Consider the following 20,683-nt stretch of genomic DNA (forward strand, 5'->3'; position numbering starts at 1 on the left):
CCAGTCTAAAACTAAAATAATGAAAGTTATTTAATACACTATTTGTATACCAAAATGGTTCCTAAAAAACTACAAATCCTCGTGCAAAATTCAAGTTCCCTTCTAGCTAAATTAAAGAAAAAAAAGTTATGACCACAGGAACACAGAGGGGGTAAAAAAAAATCTAAGTGGTCCTTAAGGCTAAAATTAGTTATGGGACTAAGGGGTTAAAATGCTCTTCAGTCACCTGAGTTGTACGCCAACTCTATTTACTTCAGACATGTATTCAAAATCTGCAATAAAAAAATAACCTTTTGGAAGGGTTTTTCAAATTTTAACCCCTTAAAGCATAATCCCCTATATGTACAGCATTATGTGCCCGCATCCTGCTCTATACACTGTGGATGCTGGCTTTATCATACAGCAGACACCTGGCCGCAATGATGGGAAACAGCTGATTGTGAACGTTGATTGTGGCATCCGTAAGGCAAGGCAGAGGGATGCAGCTGCACTTTACCATGGCAGCCTGGACGCCTTCCATGCCTGTCATGGTAAGCTACCGTACAGGTACAGCTCATCAGGGACAGTGTCAGAATCCGATTCACCCTAATAGATCTCTATTTGTCACGGATGTTCCCGTGGCAGGATATCGGTGAGACTGGCAACACATGGTTTGATCTCACATGTTTTCCGTTTGGATCAAATGACGTCTGTGTTGTTTCTGGTGCTTGCTACACCTTTTTTCCCCAGGTGTGGCTATTAGGGTCATTTCTTATCCGTCTCATTGGGGGACACAGACTTTGACCATGGGTATAACTGTTGCCGCTAGGAGGCGGACACTAAGCACACAAAGTGTAAGCTCCTCCCTCTTCAGCTATACCCTTCCTACAGGGACCAAGCTAAATCAGTTTTAGCTTAGTGTCTGTAGGAGGCAGACCTCCCTGCATTGCAGGTCTGCTGATTTTTAGTTTTTTCTTCTTTCCTTCTTTAGCGGGAAGCTTCAGGCAGTCTGTAAAACTGCCTGCATCCAAACCCCCTTCTCCTTCCCGTGCTCCAGAAGAAAAGGAGGACCAGAGGTTCCTGTAAAAACCTCTGTCTCTGGTGTAGCGTTCCTCACCAAGGGGCCGCACACCGAAGGTGGTGATCCGGCTGGAGCTAGGGGGGCAGAAGATCCTAGACAGGTGAGTATAAAGTTTGGAGACTGCCCATCGTGCCCCCCTCCCTCCAGTACCCTCTCCTCCTCACATGTGATGGACCCCATGTGGTCGCCCTGTACTATGGGCAGCAATAAGAGCCCTTTAAATGTTAAATGACACATGGAGGCGTCCGTCTTCCAGGGCCAGCGTCCTGAATGCCGTGGAGAGGAGGGGCCGGAGTTACCCTCCTCTGTGTTGAGGACATCGCCGCTTCCACAGGGCCGCCGGAGGCTATTGTTAATTAAGGCCCCGGCTTCTGTGCTCCTGCAGGGCCCCCGTGGCTTATTTTTCCCTGGCCGGCATCTAGGTTTGGCCGGGGATGCCTGCGTATGTTTCCCGGTGAGTGGGGGGGTTTGGGGCCGGGGGGGAGGGGTGTCAGCCAGAGATGATGGGTGGGCACTGAGAGCCAGCGTAATTTTGGGGGATGGGCTTGTGTTCGCCCCACCCACCACGCCAGCAGCAGAGCAGAGGGTGAGTGGGCTCCGCCCACTTTTGGATTCAAAGCACCTGGCGGGACGCTGATGGACTGGCTTGCTGCTTGGAGGGATACAGGCTGGGTAAGTGCTGTTTGTCCCTTCTTACAGGTCCTAACCTTCCCCTCTTCCTCGGCGCCAGGATTGTCACTATGTCTGAGCCCAGACCCCAGGTCCCGAAGCAGGCGGTCCCTTTGGTGCGTCATTTTACTTGTGCATTGTGTTTTTCCTTTAGAAGGTCCCGTAGCTCGCACAATTGTTTCCCCAACCACCAGGAGTTTGATTCCTCTCACCAAAGAAGTGGAATTTCCCTGATAGACGTTTTATGTTGCCAAAACGCTTGAACGTCCATTATACTTTTTCGGAGGATTTGACTAAGAAATGGTCGGCTCCACCTATAGTGGACCTTGCCAATGGCGGATGGGGCTTATTTTTCTGATATCAAAGATAAGAAGCTGGAAGCGTTTGCAAAATCTGCCTTTGAAGCAGTGGGCACAGCGCTGCAGCCAGTATTTGCCTCTGCAGCTCTCACATGCCAGTGCATATATTTGTGAAGCAACTTTGGACGCGGCCAGGTTTATGGCTCGCTCGTCAGCCCTGTTGGTGGCTATTCACCATACCCTATGGCTCTCCTGCTGGGCGGCAGATAATGCTTCAAAGTGGACCCTGACAGCCCTCCCCTTTACCGGCAGCAGACTTTTTGGTAAGCGCCAGGATGAGATCATTTCGGATGCTACAGGTGGTAAGAGCACCCATTTACCACAGAACAGGGGGCGGTCTAATAGGTCAAAAAAGTGGAAGCCTTTTTTTGCCCCTTTCTGAGTTTTTCCAGCCCCAAGAGGCGTCTGACAAGTCAGTCACGGATCAGAAGCGCAAACCTTCCTTCAAACCGCGCCCTTCCTGGCGTTCATGTTAACTGGGCTCTAAGTCCTTTAACCCTAAGAACTCCACTGCATGACGGGCGGCTCCCGGCGCCCTCCGTTCGGGTGGGCGGCCGGCTTCATGTGTTTCGCATGTTTGGCTGTCTCACATCTCATATGCGTGGGTGAGGGAGGTCATTGCAGAAGGCTAGAAGCTGGATTTCAAATCTTCTCTTCCATCCCATTTTTTTTCGGTCGTCTCCTCCGGCCTCTCCCGCAGCCGCAGATTATTTTTTTCTGGCAATTCGCACTCTGCTGCAGCAAGGTGTGATTGTTCCGGTTCCTGCCAAGACCGTTTTCAGGGGTTTTACTCCAATCTCTTTGTGGTTTCCAAAAAAGAGGTCTGTTCCATTTTGGACCTCATGGCGCTCAACCGTTTCCTTTGTGTCCGAAGATTCTGGATGGGGTCACTGAGGACGGTCATTGCATCCACGGAACCGGGGAAGTACCTGTCCTCGATGGACATCAAGGACGCTTATCTTCACGTACCAATATGCGTCAGTCATCAGAGGTTTCTCCGGTTTGCAGTGAAATACCAGTTTGTAGCCCTCCCATTCGGCCTGGCCACGGCTCCTAGGGTCTTTACGAAGGTTTTGGTGGCAGTCATGGCCCTGCTCCATGCCAGGGGGATCGTGGCGATCCCTTACTTAGACGACATCCTGGTGAAGGGTCTGTCGTTTCAGGGGACGGCAGACAGCTTGAAAATTGTTCTAGACACCCTGGAGCACTTCGGATGGATCCTGAACAGGCAGAAGTCTTGTCTTTATCCATTGCAGCAGTTGACATATCTGGGCATGTTACTGGACACTTGTCAGGCCAAGGTGTTCTTGCCTCTGGAAAAACTATCCACTCTCCGTCTTTAGATTCTCCCCTTGTTGCGCCCAGCTCCGGTTCCCATTTGTCGCTGCATTCGGGCTCTGGGGCACATGGTCTCTGCCTTCGAAGCAGTTCGCTATGCTCAATTCTATACCAGAACGCTTCAGCTAGCCATTCTGTCCAGCTGTGATTGCTCCGCAGCCTCCTTGGATCGGCCAATGCGTCTCCTTGCCCAGTGCGCCAGGCCCTCAGATGGTGGATGGTCTCTCCGATGTTGACGTCGGGTCGCTCGTTCCTCCCTCTCTGTTGGAAGGTGTTAACAACGGACGCAAGCTTCAAGGGTTGGGGGGGGGGGAGTGTTGGAAAATCTCTCTGTTCAATGGGTATGGTCAAACGAGGAGCGCTCCCTTTCAATCAATGTTCTGGGGTTGAGTGCGATTGGGCTCTCTCTGCAACATTTGGCCGACCATCTCAGGGATTGTCCGGTGCTGGTTCAGTCCGACAACTCCATGTTAGTTGCGTACATCAATCACCTGCCAACATGGCGGAGCCCTGCAGTCATGGCAGAGACAGTGCTGATTCTCAGCTGGGCGAAGAAACATGTTCCGGCACTGTCGGCAGTTCATATACCCGGCGTCGACAACTGGATCTCAGACTTCCTCAGCCGGGACGTCTCGATCCCGGCGAGTGGGCTCTTCATCTGCAGGTCTTTCGGGTCATATGCGAGAGGTGGGGTGGCCGGATGTGGATCTCATGGACTCAAGGTTCAACAACAAGGTCGAGGACTTCGTCACGTGGTCCAGGGACCCGATGGCCCTGGCATGCGACGCGCTGGTGATGCCGCTGAGTCAGTTCACGTTTCCTCACGTGTTCCTGCTTATTCCTCTCATTCCGCGTCTTCTCCAGAAGATCAGGTCCGAGGGACTGCGCGTCATTCTCGTGGCCCCAGATTGGCCGTGCAGGGTGTGGCACGCGTCCCTAGTCGCCCCTTCTCGCCGACGAACCTTGGCGTCTTCCTCTCCGAGAGGACCTGCTGTCGCAGGGGCCGATCTTCCACCCAAATTTAGGATCACTACATTTAACGGCATGGGTGTTGAAGCCGCCGTACTGAAGGCTCTGGGTTTTTCGGATGCGGTGGTCCAGACTATGATTTGGGCCAAGAAGCCGTCGTCTTCCAGAATCTACCACCGGACCTGGAAGTCCTACTTTAGTTGGTGCGAGCGGCGACAGCTGTCTCCCGTTAGTTTTCTTTGCCGCGACTCTTGGCTTTCCTGCAGTCGGACATGGACTTGAGGCTGGCTCTCAGCTCCCTCAAAGGGCAAGTGTCGGCTCTCTCCATTCTTTTTCAGCGAAATTTAACTTTGCTTACGGCGATTCTGACTTTTCTACAAGGGGTGGCGCAGGCTGCGCCCCCTTTCTGTCCTGCATTGGATCCTTGGGATCTTAATCTAGTGCTCAACGCTCTCCAATCTTCTCCGTTTGAGCCTTTGCAGCAGATGTCGCTGTGCATCCTGTCTTATAAGGTGATTTTTTTTGGTTGCAATTACTTCTATCCGTAGAGTGTCGGAACTCGTGGCTCTGTCATGTCGGTCGCCCTTCCTGATCTTCCTTCAGGATAAGGTGGTCCTTCGCCTGTGCAGTTCTTCCTGCCGAAGGTGGTGTCAGAATTCCATCTAAGTAAGGAGATTACTCTCCCTTCATTTTGTCTTGACCCATCTCATCCTCAGGAGCAGTTTCTCCATACCCTGGATTTGGTATGAGCCGTCCGAGTCTATCTGTCCCAGATGGCATCTTTCCGACGAACCGATTCCCTGTTCGTGATTCCAGAGGTACTGAGACGAGGGTTGGCAACGTCAAAAACTTCCATTTCCCGATGGATTCGTTTGGCTATTGTGGAAGCGTACCACATTAAGGACCGGGCCCCGCCCTTTCGGGTGACTGCTCATTCGGCTTGGGCAGTGGGGGCCTCTTGGGCGGTGCATCACTGGGCTTCGGCCCTCCAGGGGTGCAAGGCGGCTACTTGGTCGTCTTTGCATACTTTTTCCAAGTTTTATAGAGTGCACACCTTTGCGTCTGCTGGCGCGTCTCTGGGGCGTAGAGTTTTGCAGACGGCGGTTCTCTGATTGACGGGAGGGTTGCTTGTTATGCCCACCCTTGGGGACTGCTTTGTAACGTCCCATGGTCAAAGCCTGTGTCCCCCAATGAGACGGATAAGAAAACTAGATTTTTGTACTTACCTTAAAATCTGTTTCTCTTCCGTTCATTGGGGACACAGCTCCCACCTGTTCTTTTGTTTAAGGGCCTTTTCGGGCCTGTGTGGTTCAGAGTTTTTTCACAGTGTGATTTTTTTGTGTTTGGCTTCTCCTACTGCTTTTGCACTAACTGATTTAGCTTGGTCCCTGTAGGAAGGGTATAGCTGAAGAGGGAGGAGCTTACACTTTGTGTGCTCAGTGTCCGCCTCCTAGCGGCAACAGCTATACCCATGGTCAAAGCCTGTGTCCTCCAATGAACAAAAGAGAAACAGATTTTACGGTAAGTACAAAAATCTAGTTTTAACCTACTCTATTTATATTTGCTTCTCCCACAATGCTGTGCGGTTTATAGCTTCTGTTTGGACCTTTTGGATAGATTGTGGTTGGCTCTCGGCTGAGTTCCTGGTGCTTCCATTGCTCTTTTGAAGTTAAGTCTTTCCTTTCCCTTTTGTATTTTCTTTGGTTTCTGTTTGTTGCTTTTCCCTATTGTTTGTATTAGGCCTGAAGGAGACTCCTGTTCGTGCTTCCCTTTGGAGGAACAGGTAGTCTCGTCCCTGCCATTAGTACCAGGGTCCTATAGGGCTTGATAGGACGCTAGGTATTCCTGTGCATGAACTCACCTACCTTTGGGGTCTGTTCATACTGGTAGTAAGTCAGGATTTTAGTTAGGGTTTTCACTAGGAGGTGTCCATTTTCATTCCCTAGTTCTCAGGCCTGATTCCCTGTTCCCCCCCTTCCCTCCTATGCTCGGTGTGGTGTTTCCCTCCCACACCGAAGCATGACACCTGTTCAAAAAGATCCCAGGTTCTAGCCCCCTAAGGGAGCTAATAGTTATTAAATAAAAAGTAACTATAAAAATATTAAAAGATTAATTCACCCCCCCTTTCCAATTTTCCATATAAAAATATCTAAACAATACAAAATCAACATAATAGATATTGTCGTGTCCAAAAATGTCTGAACTATTATTAAAATATAAAAAAAAAAAAAAATTCCTGTGCGGTGAAAGCCGTAACGTAAAAAATTCAAAACATGAGATTAGCCATTTTTTAGTGATCTTGTCCCGGCCAAAAATTGAATAACATTGATCAAAAAGTCGTATATACCATAAAAATTGTACCAATAAAAATTACAGTTCGCTATGTGAAAAACAAGCCCTCATACAGATATGGCGATGCAAAGAAAAGTTTTTTTTTTCAAAAGTTTTCATTTTTTTTAAAGTAATTAAACAAAATGAAAACTATACAAGTTTGGTATCGCTGTAATCGCATTGAGCTGCAGAATAAGGATGCTATGTTAGTGCACAGTGAACGCTGTGATGTAAAAATCCCCAAAACCTTGGCAGAATTGTGTTTTTTTTATTTTTTTTTATTTTACCCAACAAGGAATTTTTTTCCCGTTTTCCAATGCAAAACATGGTAAATTAAACTGTGGCATTAAAATATGTATCTTGTACCGCAAAAAAATAAGCCCTTATATGAATGTGAACGGAAAAATAAAAACTATGCAAAAATGAAAATAAGCCTGGTCTTTAAGGGGTTAATGTGACTGTTGGGAGTTTAAAGGTCAGAAGGTGGGGGCCATTATACCACCAGCACGTCCTTATACAGCTGGGGCTTAGCAATCCAAACCTAGAACATATGAAAACTGTACATTTCAGCATTGGGTTATCAAAGAATTTATAACTTTCATGATATGAGTCCAGGTCTCATCATCATCTGCATCCAGCGCATCCGCAGATAAAGCCGGGGTCAGCACCACTCAGTTCACTGCACATGCGCAGTCACAGATTCCATTATTGACATGTATAATAAGAATAGAGTTTACAATGCAATTAAAAGTGGACGTCTGCATGTTCTGTAGAGGTAGAAAATGCCTCTCAGGATTACCACCTCTAGTACGGACAAGCCCAGGCTGAAGCTCACACAGAAAAGTAGACTGAAAAAACATGACCTCGATCCTATATACTGTATATAGTTCTGATACTTGTTAACTGTGACAAATTCTCCTATGGTGTGACACACAGAGGAGGAAATGAACTCTGACCAGAAGCGTCCTCTAATAAGCGATCATGAGAAGCCTAAAATGACTTTTAGTAGAGGTTCTGGACCTTCGTTATTCATACTGTGCGTTAATAAACCCTGTATGTCACATCCTCCATTGCATCAGTGTGATTCAGAGCAATGTTGACACATCGTAAGTATGGTAATAAAATAAATCTCAATGACGGGGGGGAAATAGAATGTAGAAGACATCAGATTACTTTCAAAACGTCTTCTCTAAATAGCAATAACGTAAAAATCTTCCTTGCTCCTACGCAGATGAATGCTTGTCAAGCTCTTCTGAGTCAGAGGTTGATGCAGCCTCCCATTTCTCTTGATCATCTTTGAGAGGTTTCCACACCTTGACTGGAGTCCACCTGTGTAAATTCAGTTGATTTTAACTTGATTTGGAAAGTCAGTCCCTGTCTATATAAGGTCTCACAGTTGACAATGCGTATCTGAGCAAAAACTAAGCCTTGAGAAGGAAAGAACTGCCTGTAGAGCTCAGAGACTGGATTGTGTGGATGCACACGTCTGAAAAAGGGTACAAAAAAATTCTGCTGCACTGAAAGTTCCCAAGAGCACAATGGCCATCATAGTTCTTAAATGGAAGAAGTCTGAAAGAACCATAACTCCGCCTAGAGCTGTCCATAATACCAAACTTTGAATGGTAACTTTTATTATACATAGGAAGTGCCATATATTAAGCAAATATTGAGATAATTGAGACACAAAATGGCTGGTTTAAACGTAGGTATGAAGTAATGTTTTTGTTGTGTTTTTTTTGTAGATTTATGCCACCTGATGATCCCCTAGGCCGCCATGGACCAAGCTTGGATAATTTTTTAAGAAAGAAGCCTGTAGTGCCTGAGTACAAGAAGCAGCCTTGTCCTTATGGTAAGTTACTGGTTAAGCACAGCAATGACTCTGAAAGTATAATAGATCATTATGGTAAGGTACTAAGAAAATGGGGTTCTAAAGTTCCAGCACAAGCCAAATCTCTTCAAACCTTACTTTGGAGATGATCACTTGCCAGTATGGTTGATGTGGTCTATATATTTTTATTTATATAGAGGTTGGGCTTGATGAACCCCTGTCAGGGTGTCAGAGGCAGGGATATACAAGGTCTCATAGGGTGCCATAGCAAAGCTTAGTAGAGCACCATATATCCCAGTAGGTGTGCATCACACACTCCCTGTCAGTACAAGCCGCCAGATCTTTTTTTTTTTTTTTTTTAAAGATATTCTGTCATCAGATTTAACCCCTCTAACCTAAACATATGCTCATGTCCAGACTAATACGAAGAATCCTAAGCTGGCCTTATTAAACCTCACTGTGGCTCTATTTGCCCAAAAAACTGTTTTTTATAACCTGTCAATCACTTACTTAAGGGGAGGTCTGTTAATACAGGGTCCCTGGCCGCACCCCTCACCGTCCGGTGCCCAGCGCCGCCTTCCCTGTCTACAGTGCCTTTAAGTGAAAGAAATTTGTTATAAAAAAAATTGTAATAAAAAAAGTCTTGCTCTGCCTCACTCTAAGGCCTCATGCACACGACCGTTGTGTGCATCCGTGGCCGTTGTGCCGTTTTCCGTTTTTTTTTTTGCGGACCCATTGACTTTCAATGGGTCCGTGGAAAAATCGAAAAATGGACCGCTTTTGCAGCCGTATCCGTGATCCGTGTTTCCTGTCCGTCAAATTTTTTGGACGGACAACGGTTCACGGACCCATTCAGAGATGAGTTTTCACTTCGTGAAAACTCAGATCCGACAGTATATTCTAACACAGAGGCATTCCCATAGTGATGGGGACGCTTCTAGTTAGAATATACTACGAACTGTGTACATGACTGCCCCCTGCTGCCTGGCAGCACCCGATCTCTTACAGGGGGCTGTGATCCGCACAATTAACCCCTCAGGTGCTGCACCTGAGGGGTTAATTGTGCATATCATAGCCCCCTATAAGAGATCAGGGGCTGCCAGGCAGCAGGGGGCAGACCCCCCTCCCTCCCCAGTTTGAATATCATTGGTGGCCAGTGCGGCCCCCCTCCCTCCCTCTATTGTATTATTTTCATTGGTGGCCAGTGCAGCCCCCCCCTCCCTCTATTGTATTATCACTGGTGGCCAGTGTGTGCCCCCCCCAGCCCCCCCTCTATTGTATTAATATCATTGGTGGCCAGTGTGCGGCCTCCCTTCTCCCCCCCCCCCCCCCGATCATTGGTGGCAGCGGAGAGTTCTGATCGGAGTCCCAGTTTAGGACGCTACTGCAGGCCTGGTTGCCATGGTTACTTAGCAATATTACAATATTAGAAGCATCATACTTACCTGCTGCGCTGTCTGTGACCGGCCGGGAGCTCCTCCTACTGGTAAGTGACAGATCATTAAGCAATGTGCCGCACAGACCTGTCACTTACCAGTAGGAGGAGCTCCCGGCCGGTCACAGACAGCGCAGCAGGTAAGTATGATGCTTCTAATATTTAATATTGCTAAGTAACCATGGCAACCAGGCCTGCAGTAGCGTCCTGGTTGCCATGGTTACCGATCGGAGCCCCAGCAATTAAACTGGGACTCCGATCGGAACTCTCCGCTGCCACCAATGATCGGGCAGGGGGGGAGGCCGCACACTGGCCACCAATGATGTTACAATAGAGGGAGGGGGGGGGCCGGGGGAGGCCGCACACTGGCCACCAATGATATTACAATAAAGGGAGGGAGGGGGGGGTCGGGGGAGGCCGCACACTGGCCACCAATGATATTACAATAGAGGGAGGGGGGGAGAGGGGAGGCCACACACTGGCCACCAATGATATTACAATGGAGGGAGGGGGGGCCGGGGGGGGCCGCACACTGGCCACCAATGATATTCAAACTGGGGAGGGAGGGGGGTCTGCCCCCTGCTGCCTGGCAGCCCCTGATCTCTTACAGGGGGCTATGGTACGCACAATTAACCCCTTCAGGTGCGGCACCTGAAGGGTTAATTGTGCTGATCACAGCCCCCTGTAAAAGATCGGGTGCTGCCAGGCAGCAGGGGGCAGTCATGTACACAGTTCGTAGTATATTCTAACTGGAAGCGTCCCCATCACTATGGGAACGCCTCTGTGTTAGAATATACTGTCGGATCTGAGTTTCACGATGTAACTCAAATCCGATGGTATATTCTAACATAGAGGCGTTCCCATGGTGATGGGGACGCTTCAAGTTAAAATATACCATCGGATTGGAGAAAACTCAGATCCTATGGTATATTAAGTCCTGACTTTACATTGAAAGTCAATGGGGGACGGATCCATTTGCAATTGCACCATATTGTGTCAACGTCAAACGGATCCGTCCACATTGACTTGCATTGTAAGTCAGGACGGATCCGTTTGGCTCCGCACGACCGCAAAAAAAACGGTCGTGTGCATGAGGCCTTACTGTCGTAAAAAGTGTAACAGGTGCTTTATGGATACGAAGCTCATTCTGAACACCATATTTCCTAATGTGTTTACACCAGACAACTGGCCATAAATACACTGATAAATCTCTGCTTCCCTTCACACAGTACTTTATATTAGAAATCTGGCTGCCTGGAACCACCACAGGGGGGAGCTCAGTGCATATAAATGTATACAGTTACCATTTATATCAATGGGAGCTGGAAATATTCTCTTTGCACAGAGTTTCTCCTAGTAGCGGCTGATGGAAAATGCAGTGTATCTATGTCGGTAACAGGAGAAGCTGTTCAGCGCTGATTACTCTCCACCCAGGCCTTATAGCAATTGTGTGGTCTGTCTCCATGGTAGATATGCCAATGGTCAGTGATGAAAATCACTAATAAGCATGAAAGTGGTTAGGATGCATTGATGAGCACCAAGGCAAAGACGTTTTGAGGATTGGTGGAGGGCCAAGCTCAGACGGAATAATCCTCTAGAATGACAGCATTCCTATTCAATTTTGCCTCTTTTGTGTTATGATTATTACTGGTGGTGGTAGTATTAATAGTAGTAGAAGTCATAGTAGAGTTATCAGTAATAGTATTAGTAGCATTATAGGAACTGAAGACTAAATGGGAACCATGTAGACCTTTGTGAAAGTTGGTGTGATCCATGCTTTCAAAGATCACAGACAATTTGTTTTGGGTCAGAATTACTAATTATGTCATATTGGGTGTTTTTGATTTTAGGAAAGAAATGTACCTATGGACATAAGTGCAAGTATTACCATCCAGAAAGAGGAAATCAACCTCAGCGTTCAGTAGCAGATGAACTTCGTGCTATGTCTCGGAGCAACATTGCCAAGTCTGCCAATGAAGTTGGGCTAGTCAAGAGCAACAGTGTTCCATCAAACACCAAGATTGACTCCAACTCAGATGGAAAGCGCTCAGCCCCAAAGAGGCAATCAGACCCCAGTATTAGAACTCAGGCTTATGACTTGGAGGAGAAGCTTCCCTCCAAAAACAAGTTGGAAACAAGGTCTGTGCCATCCTTAGTTAGTATATCAAGTATGAAACCCCAAAGTACAACTCCATCTCGAAATGGCTTACTTACTACTGTGCATTTACCATCTCAGGACCAAATACCACCCGGACTCTACTCTCCAATGCTAATGTCCACAAAAAATCATGGGACGATCTCATGTGAACAGTACCCCAAATGTGAATCTCCAGTGGATATTGGATATTATTCCATGATGAATGCTTACTCAAACCTCGGTATATCTGGAACCCGGAGTCCAGAACGGCGTTTTTCACTAGACACAGATTACAGGATTAGCTCTGTGGCATCTGACTGCAGCAGTGAAGGTAGTTTGAGCTGTGGAAGTAGTGATTCCTATGCAGGATACAATGACCGTTCCTATGTTAGCTCCCCTGATCCACAACTGGAAGATAATATGAAGTGCCAGCACATTCATTCACACAATCGTTCTCAAGCATTCATGCAAGGCTACCATGACTCTTTGACTAGAGTTCAAAGTTTTGGGCATGAACAAGAGGTGAAGCATCACCACAAGACGATACCACCTTATATGTCTTTGCCTCTGCAGCATCCTGTCGTTGCAGCAAGGTCAAGTTGTCCAAATGAGTACCACGTTAGCCAAAAATCGCCTGCATCAAAGAATGGAATTATGGGAAGATCTCTGGTGTCTACAAGAATGGAAAGCATCTCAGATTCAAGACTATATGAAAGCCCACCACAGCGTCAACACAAAACCTATTTAAGTCAAGAAAGTCCCAGAAACTGGGATCGAATGAGTTATGGAGATGCTTATGGTTATCGACCAAACTACCCAATGCTGGGTAACCCTTCCCAACCATGTTATGAGCAATTTGCTTTCCAAAGCCCACCAGAAAGCCAAGATCCTTCTTGGAGGGTACCATATTGTGGAATCCCTCAGGAACCCCAAAGATTTTCAAATACCAGAGAAAAGATTTTTGTGAACTTGTGCAACATCTTTCCAGCAGAACTTGTGCGACTAGTGATGAAAAGAAACCCGCATGTCACTGATGCCCAACAGCTTGCGGCAGCCATTTTGGTGGAAAAATCCCAGTGTGGATATTGAAGATAATAACATAGAAACTATACACCTTTTGCGGTGTGAAGTTTATTTCTTTTGTTCAGCTAATGCTGAAGGAGGTTTGCTACAATAGCATTTGTAATCTCCTTCTCAGCAAGGGGGTTATATAGTAAATCATGTATGTTAATTACTGAGCCATCCATCTCCGATGTACACCAGTATGCTGACATTTTAGCAGTGCTCATCTATTGTATTGAGGTGTGATCGCTCAGTTACAGCACAGGGTTATATGGCATTTGTACTACAAGCAAAGGTTGATTTTTTTTTTTTTTATTATATATTTTTTTATGTAATTGCCTTGATACATTACATAACTGGCAGCCTTTGACTTGGGCCAAACATTAATTTTATAGACATAGATATTTTATTTATATTTTCATATGTTTGGTGCATCATCTCATTTCCTAATGAACCAGCTTTAAAGCACCAGTCCCTTTTTTTTTTTTTTTTTACTTGGGCCTCATTACCATGATCACTCCATGTGGTGCCATATGGGGCTCAGCACTGTGCCATATTACAGACATACTGTATCTTCCCCTAGAAGCAATGCCTTCCATGGTATCCAGAGGCATGCGGAGGTACGACAGAGCTCCATAGGCTTCTAATGGGCCAGATTATGGCTCCATACATATCCCCACGCACATGAGCCCTGATATAAGAAGCAATCATCAGTGGTGACGTGCTTGTGTTTTTTTTGTTTTTTTTTCGTTGTTTTTTTTTACAATTGACAATGATCTACATGAATACAGTAAAAATAATTAACCACTTCTTCCACTAACACTATCCTTTAGTTCTTCCGAATTAATTTATTATTATTGTTCTATTTATTAATAATTTTTTTCCCCATTGTTCCACTCTAGATTAGAGTTTTGACTGATATCTATGTATATCCTCAGAAAAGGACTAGTGAAATTAAAAAAGGGACTGATTCTTTTCGTAGTGGGCTATTCATACATGTAGTTTATTACATGAACTAAGCGTTATAACACTGTAGATTCTTTGTATTATATGATTCTTTTTCTATAAAACAAAGACCAAACAAGCACTGATTAAATTTTTTACCTATTTATTTTTTATGTTTTTTGTTTTGTATTTTGTTGACTAACATGGGTTACGATACATTGATTGATGTACACGCAATGTGCGGCACTTTTATTGTAATTTTTTTATAGATTTTTTTTTTAATTTGCTTTATTGATTTTGTTTTTTAAACAGGAGCTAACATGATCAATTTAAATGGGGTTTTCCGGTTTGCATCAACATCCTTTACAATAATCCTTTATGAAGGTCGCTGTAATTTTGTAATGTATTTCTTATAACTTTATTGCTCCTATCTTTCGTTCTGGGCTGTAGTCACATGACCATGTCCATGAAGCTCTTTTATTTTATTTCCTGTGATGTCATGTCCATGGGCAGGGCAGTGATAGGGGAGTTTCTATGTAACTAGCTGGGTGGGAGGAGCTATATATTAGCTGGGCATTGTTAGGGGCGGGGCTGGAGCTGTGGCAGAGGAAGGAGCAGTGCATCATGGGTTTGGTTGGATACAGGAACAGGAAGTGCTACATACAGGATGGAAACAAACCAGAGGGATTCGTTTACATGGTGAAAACGGGTCAGGAGAGTCCAAACTCGAAAAAAAAAGCATGTGGGGAGATGTACATGAGGCAAGTAGTTACGTGAACATATTTGTTAAAAACCATAGTAATCCCGGAAAACCCCATTAAGGTAAACTGAACTATAGATTCATGTGTGTCTACTTTACGGAAATCTATGTTTACAATCCAGTTTGTAAAAGGGGCACTAATTGAATCCATTTTTTTGTGAATTTTATCCAGTACAGAGGACTTTGTGTTATACACAGTTTTATTGTATCCCTCTGCATTAAGGAGCATAGCTGGAGCTTTTACAGAGTTTGTAGCCATCATAAGCACACCCTTAATGATATCATACATATTTAAATTACGATAGACTCTCCCCCCGTCACATTTATGATATCGGGATGGGATTTTTACATGTTATTGTGTTTATGAAGGGACTCAAATCTATAGAACACTGAAGACAGAATAGATGGTGGGGGTTACAGTAGGTATGGAATATTGAAAATGAACATGAAGGCCGACTTTACCATGAACTTCTTATACAATCAGAGAACTCTCTGGTTGGCCCACACCTTGTGGCTCATGCAGGTTTGCGGAGTCTACTCCTCCAATTAAAGGGACCATGCATTTGTTCTGTATAGGGTTGCTCTCGGTTTTATCTGGCTGATGGTAGTCCAAACCTACCACAGATAAAGTCATTCCTAACGTGTATGTCATATCTAAAAATCCAGATTTCTTGTCTCTTTTATAGACAGTGACAGAACTTTTTCAAGTATTTTTTATTTTGATAAACAATAGTTTTTTAGTTCCTCTCAATATTACAACTGTAAATAATTTCATAATTCAGTTTCTAAAACAAATTGTTAGCTTTATGAATACAATTTTCTTTGACCATTATGGCAGTGTTCACAAACAATTTATTTTTGTGTTTTAAATGTGATGGGTAAACTGAAATTCAGCTATTCCCATAGCAGCTGAAGATCCTTTGTGAATGTGACATTCATTTTTATAGGGTGAAACTTTCTAAAAAATGTCTAAAAACTACTGGAATATAGCAGATCTTTTATTGGTGGTGACTGCTTGACAGTTCCCCCATGGGGTTTCTTATTGGTCTCAAGAGAAGTGTCACCAGATGAGTCTGACTTCCTCTAACCATGTGGCTAACCTCTGGCACTCCAGCTGTGGTAAAACTATGACTCTCAAGATGTACACTTGCTTGGCTGTTCTCAGAACTCCATAGAAATGAATGGAGCATGCTGGGAGTCATAGTTTCACCACAGCTGGAGTGTCGGAGGTTAGCCATCACTGGTCTAACCCAACTCATTATAGTAATACCATGCCGACTTGCCCAAACCCAATGTGTATAATTGAGCAATGGCTGAAAGATAGCCGTAGGCTGAATGATCATTAAGACAACAGCAATATCAATATATGCTAGGTTTAATTACCTCATGGGCGTGTTATTCATTATTGTTTTCAGGCAAATATAATCTTTGTCTTTGAGTAACTTGGCTTGAAGTGGGCAGAGGAAAAATTAAACCTTCAATAATTTGATGGCAATGATGAAAGCAGCAGGAGGGGAGTGTGTTGATCTTGTGGGAGGTAGTGACTTGACCATTGATGCGATTATGCTACTAAAGACATGGCTGCATGCTCTTGAAGCTATATCATGAATTCTGCTAGGCTAGAACAACCTGTAACCAGTCAAATCATAATATGGATAGTGGCAACAGCAGAATAAGCACAACACTTGTCTATGGCTGTGTATTTGTGATATTGAAGTTCAGCCCCAGTCACTTGAATGGGAATGCGCTGCAGTACCAGATACAGCCAATGGACAGATGTTGTACTTTTTCTGGGGGCAAAGTTGATGCTTTTCTCTGATCATGGACAACCCCTTCAGAACAAGTGGATGGACATAGACAATTAGTAGATGCAGTAGTTGGACCAAAGCTTTTCCACTGTCTTAATTCCAAAACAGATACTTTCTGAAGTAAGCCATAGTTTCATACATTGTGGGTATCGACTAGATTTCAAAAAGGAACATTAAGAGACGTGGTGAAGATTGATCTAAAATGTAAAAAAATGTGATTAGATCTAAAATGTGATATTAGATACAGGTAGTCATTGAATACGAATGATTATTTTTTAAATACCCCTATAGGTAAATATGAGGTGTATAAATGTAGTGAACCGTAGGGGAGGCAAGGATGGGAGGAATGGTAGTGGCTATGATTTGGTAGTAGTACTCAGTTCACAGTGGCAGTCCTCACCCTGACTCATGCAGTGAATGGAGTGTGCACGTGTTCTTCCCTCAGGGCACTTTATGAGCTCTTTAGAGGCTCCTGCCTGGTGTTAGGTGGGGGGCCTTTTATATTAGGTGGCTGGCAGAGTGCGAAGCAAGAGGTTAGGAGCAGGGCCCGGTGGATGGTGGAGACAATAACCAGGTCCAGTTAGGTGATAAGAAGGAACAGTTTCTTTACTGAGGATGATGAGTTGTAGTGCATATAGCAGCAATAGGCACAGTTCTGAGGTATAACACAGAGCTCACATTTCCCAAAGGCTGTGTATAGGCAGTGGCAATCAGGAGCGGACTGGGATTTTAGTGCCCTGGAAATCCTAAAAGTGGCCCCATGTTGTAGGTGGGTCCAAATTGACAGAAGGCAGGGGAAACACAGGCAGGCAGGGACAACAGAAGTAGGCAAGGCCAGCAACACTGTAGTGCGGTACAAAATACCACCCCAGCAAAACCATATACCACAGTATAGAATACTGCTACCCCTGCTCCAGTATTCGACTGCAGTTGAATTCAGGAAGGCTCCTGTGGCCAAAAGCCAAGTGCATAAGTACCTGACGCTCCTACATTAATTAATGCTGAGTGCATCAGATCGTTATGTACCTGGCCTGAGGCCATAAGGAGAGCTCAGGCGACCCCCTGGACATTGGCCCACCTAAAAATTTCCCTGTAGGGTCTATGGTCTCTCCGAACACTCTGCAATCTTCTCAAAGTGTTCACAGGAACAGCAAACTTTCACAATCAGTACTGCAGTTTCCACTGTGGGGTGCAGATCTTCACACAGATGGCCAATCCATTATAAAAGTGTGGTGGGCACTGGAGGTAATATACCCTCTCCACAAGCAGTAAGGTCCATAGCTACAAACGAGCATTACCTTTGCTATCACTTAAAGGTGATCCAAAATATTCTGCAGGTAGCTTTCCTGCTTTCTCTCAGGGTTCTCCTGGCACAATTGCTTTTCTCTGTCAGCTTCTTCCTCCATAAGAATGGTGTTCTTCCAGCAAAAAAATTCTCTTTCCTTGCTATCAGCTTCTGCCAGACTCGCATGTTGTAGCTTCAACCTCTAAAACTAGACAAAACTAACCAGACATGGGCATGAGCAGCACATCATCCTGGCAACAACATCAAGATGCTGACAGATTAACTATTTCCTCGTCTATATTCAACCATGTGGGATACACAGTGCCTAAAATAAAGGACATTAAGCCCTTTAGCAATAATTAACCATTGCAGTGGTCCTTTGGGCCACAGCATATAGACAGCAGCTCCTCCAAACTGTAATGATTGGCATTTGACACTCGATTAAAATGTGAAACATTCAGTGGCCTTAGAAGAGGCCGAGACTGATTTCTAAACAATGAATACATAAATGATAAAAGGCAGTTATGTGAATCATGCAAATTCTAATAATTTGCATCTGAATCATTACAAAATCTAGGTTTTCAACTTTGACAGGCTTTGTTCAAAAATGAATAATGCGTTCCTAAGGGGATCTTACAGGTTAGCAGAGGGGTTTCCAGATAAGCTTAGTGAATGTAAAAAGTCAGGGAATTGTAAAGAATAACTGGAAAGGGGCAAATACATTTTTAGCAAACATTCCTCTGAGGCCAGGTTCACACAGGGTGTTTGTCCAGTGCTTCTCTTGTAGCTTGCCACAGTAGGTAGTCTATTCTCATTCTCAGGTCATGTACTGTCTTTTTTGGAGCTGCCCTTGTTGTTTTTGTTCAGTAGCCATATGATACTGGGTGACTTAACCCAGTTGTATAGGAAACTGCATTTTGGATGTACTGCACCACTTACTGGACCAAAAAAGAAAACAAAAAACTTTGCACATTTTTGGTTTTGTACACCTGTTTTCTCACTGGGGGACATGTAGTCTAATATGTGCCATATACCATATGTACTGTCGCACAAGGGCCCGCCATCACCTTTTCAAGCCACTACCTACTGTCTATTAAATTTTATGTAAGGAACCAGTAACTTGATAGGCTCACAATTACAAGGAGCTGGAATTCCACTTAGATTTGAACTAATAGGAAATCTTAACAGAATTTTTGCTAGAAAAATTTTAAGTACCTGTTCCTTCTAACTAATATAAAGCTTCTTTTGATATAATAAGAAAAGTATTTTTTTGTGTGAAATATTTTTAGCTACATAAAATTTTGTGTTCAGTTGATAGATATTAGAATGGTCAGAAGGACTCCTCATTTATCTAGGGAAGGATAGACTGTCTGCCAACATTACTACTGGCTCAGTCTTTGTATACAACTAAGCATTGTTACCTAGCTGGTTCATTTCACTTGAACCTGAACCTACATTTTTGTGGAACTTCAAAGGAACACAAAGCCCCCTAACTTAACCCCAAGAGAGAGGATGTAGGACTGTAGATTAAAGGGGCCGTCCAACCACATAAATGTGCGTTAAAATAATAAAAGAATAATGCTCACCTTACGGATATCCTGACACTCCTTGTTCGAATGCCTCCAGGGTCCCTATCGGTTTCTGTAGTGATTGGCTGAGGGGTCACATTTCCGTTTTGACAGGGACCAGGAAGTACAGAGGCGGATGAGGGAACCAGGAAGCATCAGAATGGGAGTGGTGAGGGATCGGTAAGATGAGCATTGCACTTTGTATTATTGTAATGCAATCTAAGCATTTATTTTTTTCATACATATGTGGCAACCCCTTTAAAGCTTGTAAAATAGGTCTTCAGTCAGCTGGGCCATTTAAGGTGAACATTTAAAGGGGTTTTTCGGTTTGCATTTGCATCTGCATCCTTTAAAACAATAACTTAGAGTCCATTCACACGTCCGCAAATGGGTCCGCATCCCTTCCGCAATATCGGGAACGGGTGCGGACCCATTCATTCTCTATAGGGCCGGAAGAGATGCGGAGAGCACACTATGTGCTCTCCGCATCCGCATTTCCGGAGTGCGGCCCCGAACTTCTGGGCTTCGACCCCGAACTTCCGGGATGCGGCTCCGCAAAAATAAAGAACATGTCCTATTAGGAATAGGCAGTTCTATAGGGGGGGTGCCAGCCGGGTGTATTGCAGGTCCGCAATTTGCGGATCCGCAATACACTACGGACCTGTGAATGGACCCTTATGAAGATAGTTCTTTTACCGTTATGTCCATGGGCGGGGCAGTGATAGGGGAGTGTCTATGTAACTAGAAGGGTGGGAGGAGCTATCAACTAGCTGGGCATTGTTAGGGGCAGTGATATGTGAGTGTCTATGTAACTAACAGGGTGGGAGGGGCTATATACTAGCTGGGCGTTGTTAGGGGCATTGCTGGAGCTGTGGTAGAGGAAGGAGAAGTGCATCATGGGTTTGGCTGGAAGCAGCAACAGGAAGTGCTACATACAGGATGGAAAGAAACCAGAGAGAATGGTTTACATGATGAAAATGGGTCAGGAGAGTCCAAACTGGAACAATAAAAGCATGGAGATGTACACGAGGTAAGCAACTATATAGACATATCTTTTAAAACCATAGAAATCCAAAGAAAACCCCTTTAAATCAGTGAAATTGGGTAGTTCGTTCAATCATATTTACCC

At 44.8% G+C, this 20,683-nt stretch overlaps 1 protein-coding gene across 1 annotated transcript in view; it reads left to right on the forward strand.

Annotated features, from left to right (window-relative positions):
* ZC3H12C (zinc finger CCCH-type containing 12C) overlaps positions 1-13,215 on the forward strand; it is a 31,256-nt gene extending 18,041 nt beyond the window's left edge. Inside the window, exons 5-6 of the mRNA XM_040422468.1 lie at positions 8,469-8,575; positions 11,840-13,215. Coding sequence (XP_040278402.1) covers positions 8,469-8,575; positions 11,840-13,215 — 1,483 coding nt within the window. The remainder of the gene's footprint in view (positions 1-8,468; positions 8,576-11,839) is intronic.
* The last annotated feature ends 7,468 nt before the right edge of the window (positions 13,216-20,683 follow it).

Source organism: Bufo bufo, chromosome 3 (genome assembly GCF_905171765.1).
Source record: "Bufo bufo chromosome 3, aBufBuf1.1, whole genome shotgun sequence".
Classification (NCBI taxonomy): domain Eukaryota; kingdom Metazoa; phylum Chordata; class Amphibia; order Anura; family Bufonidae; genus Bufo; species Bufo bufo.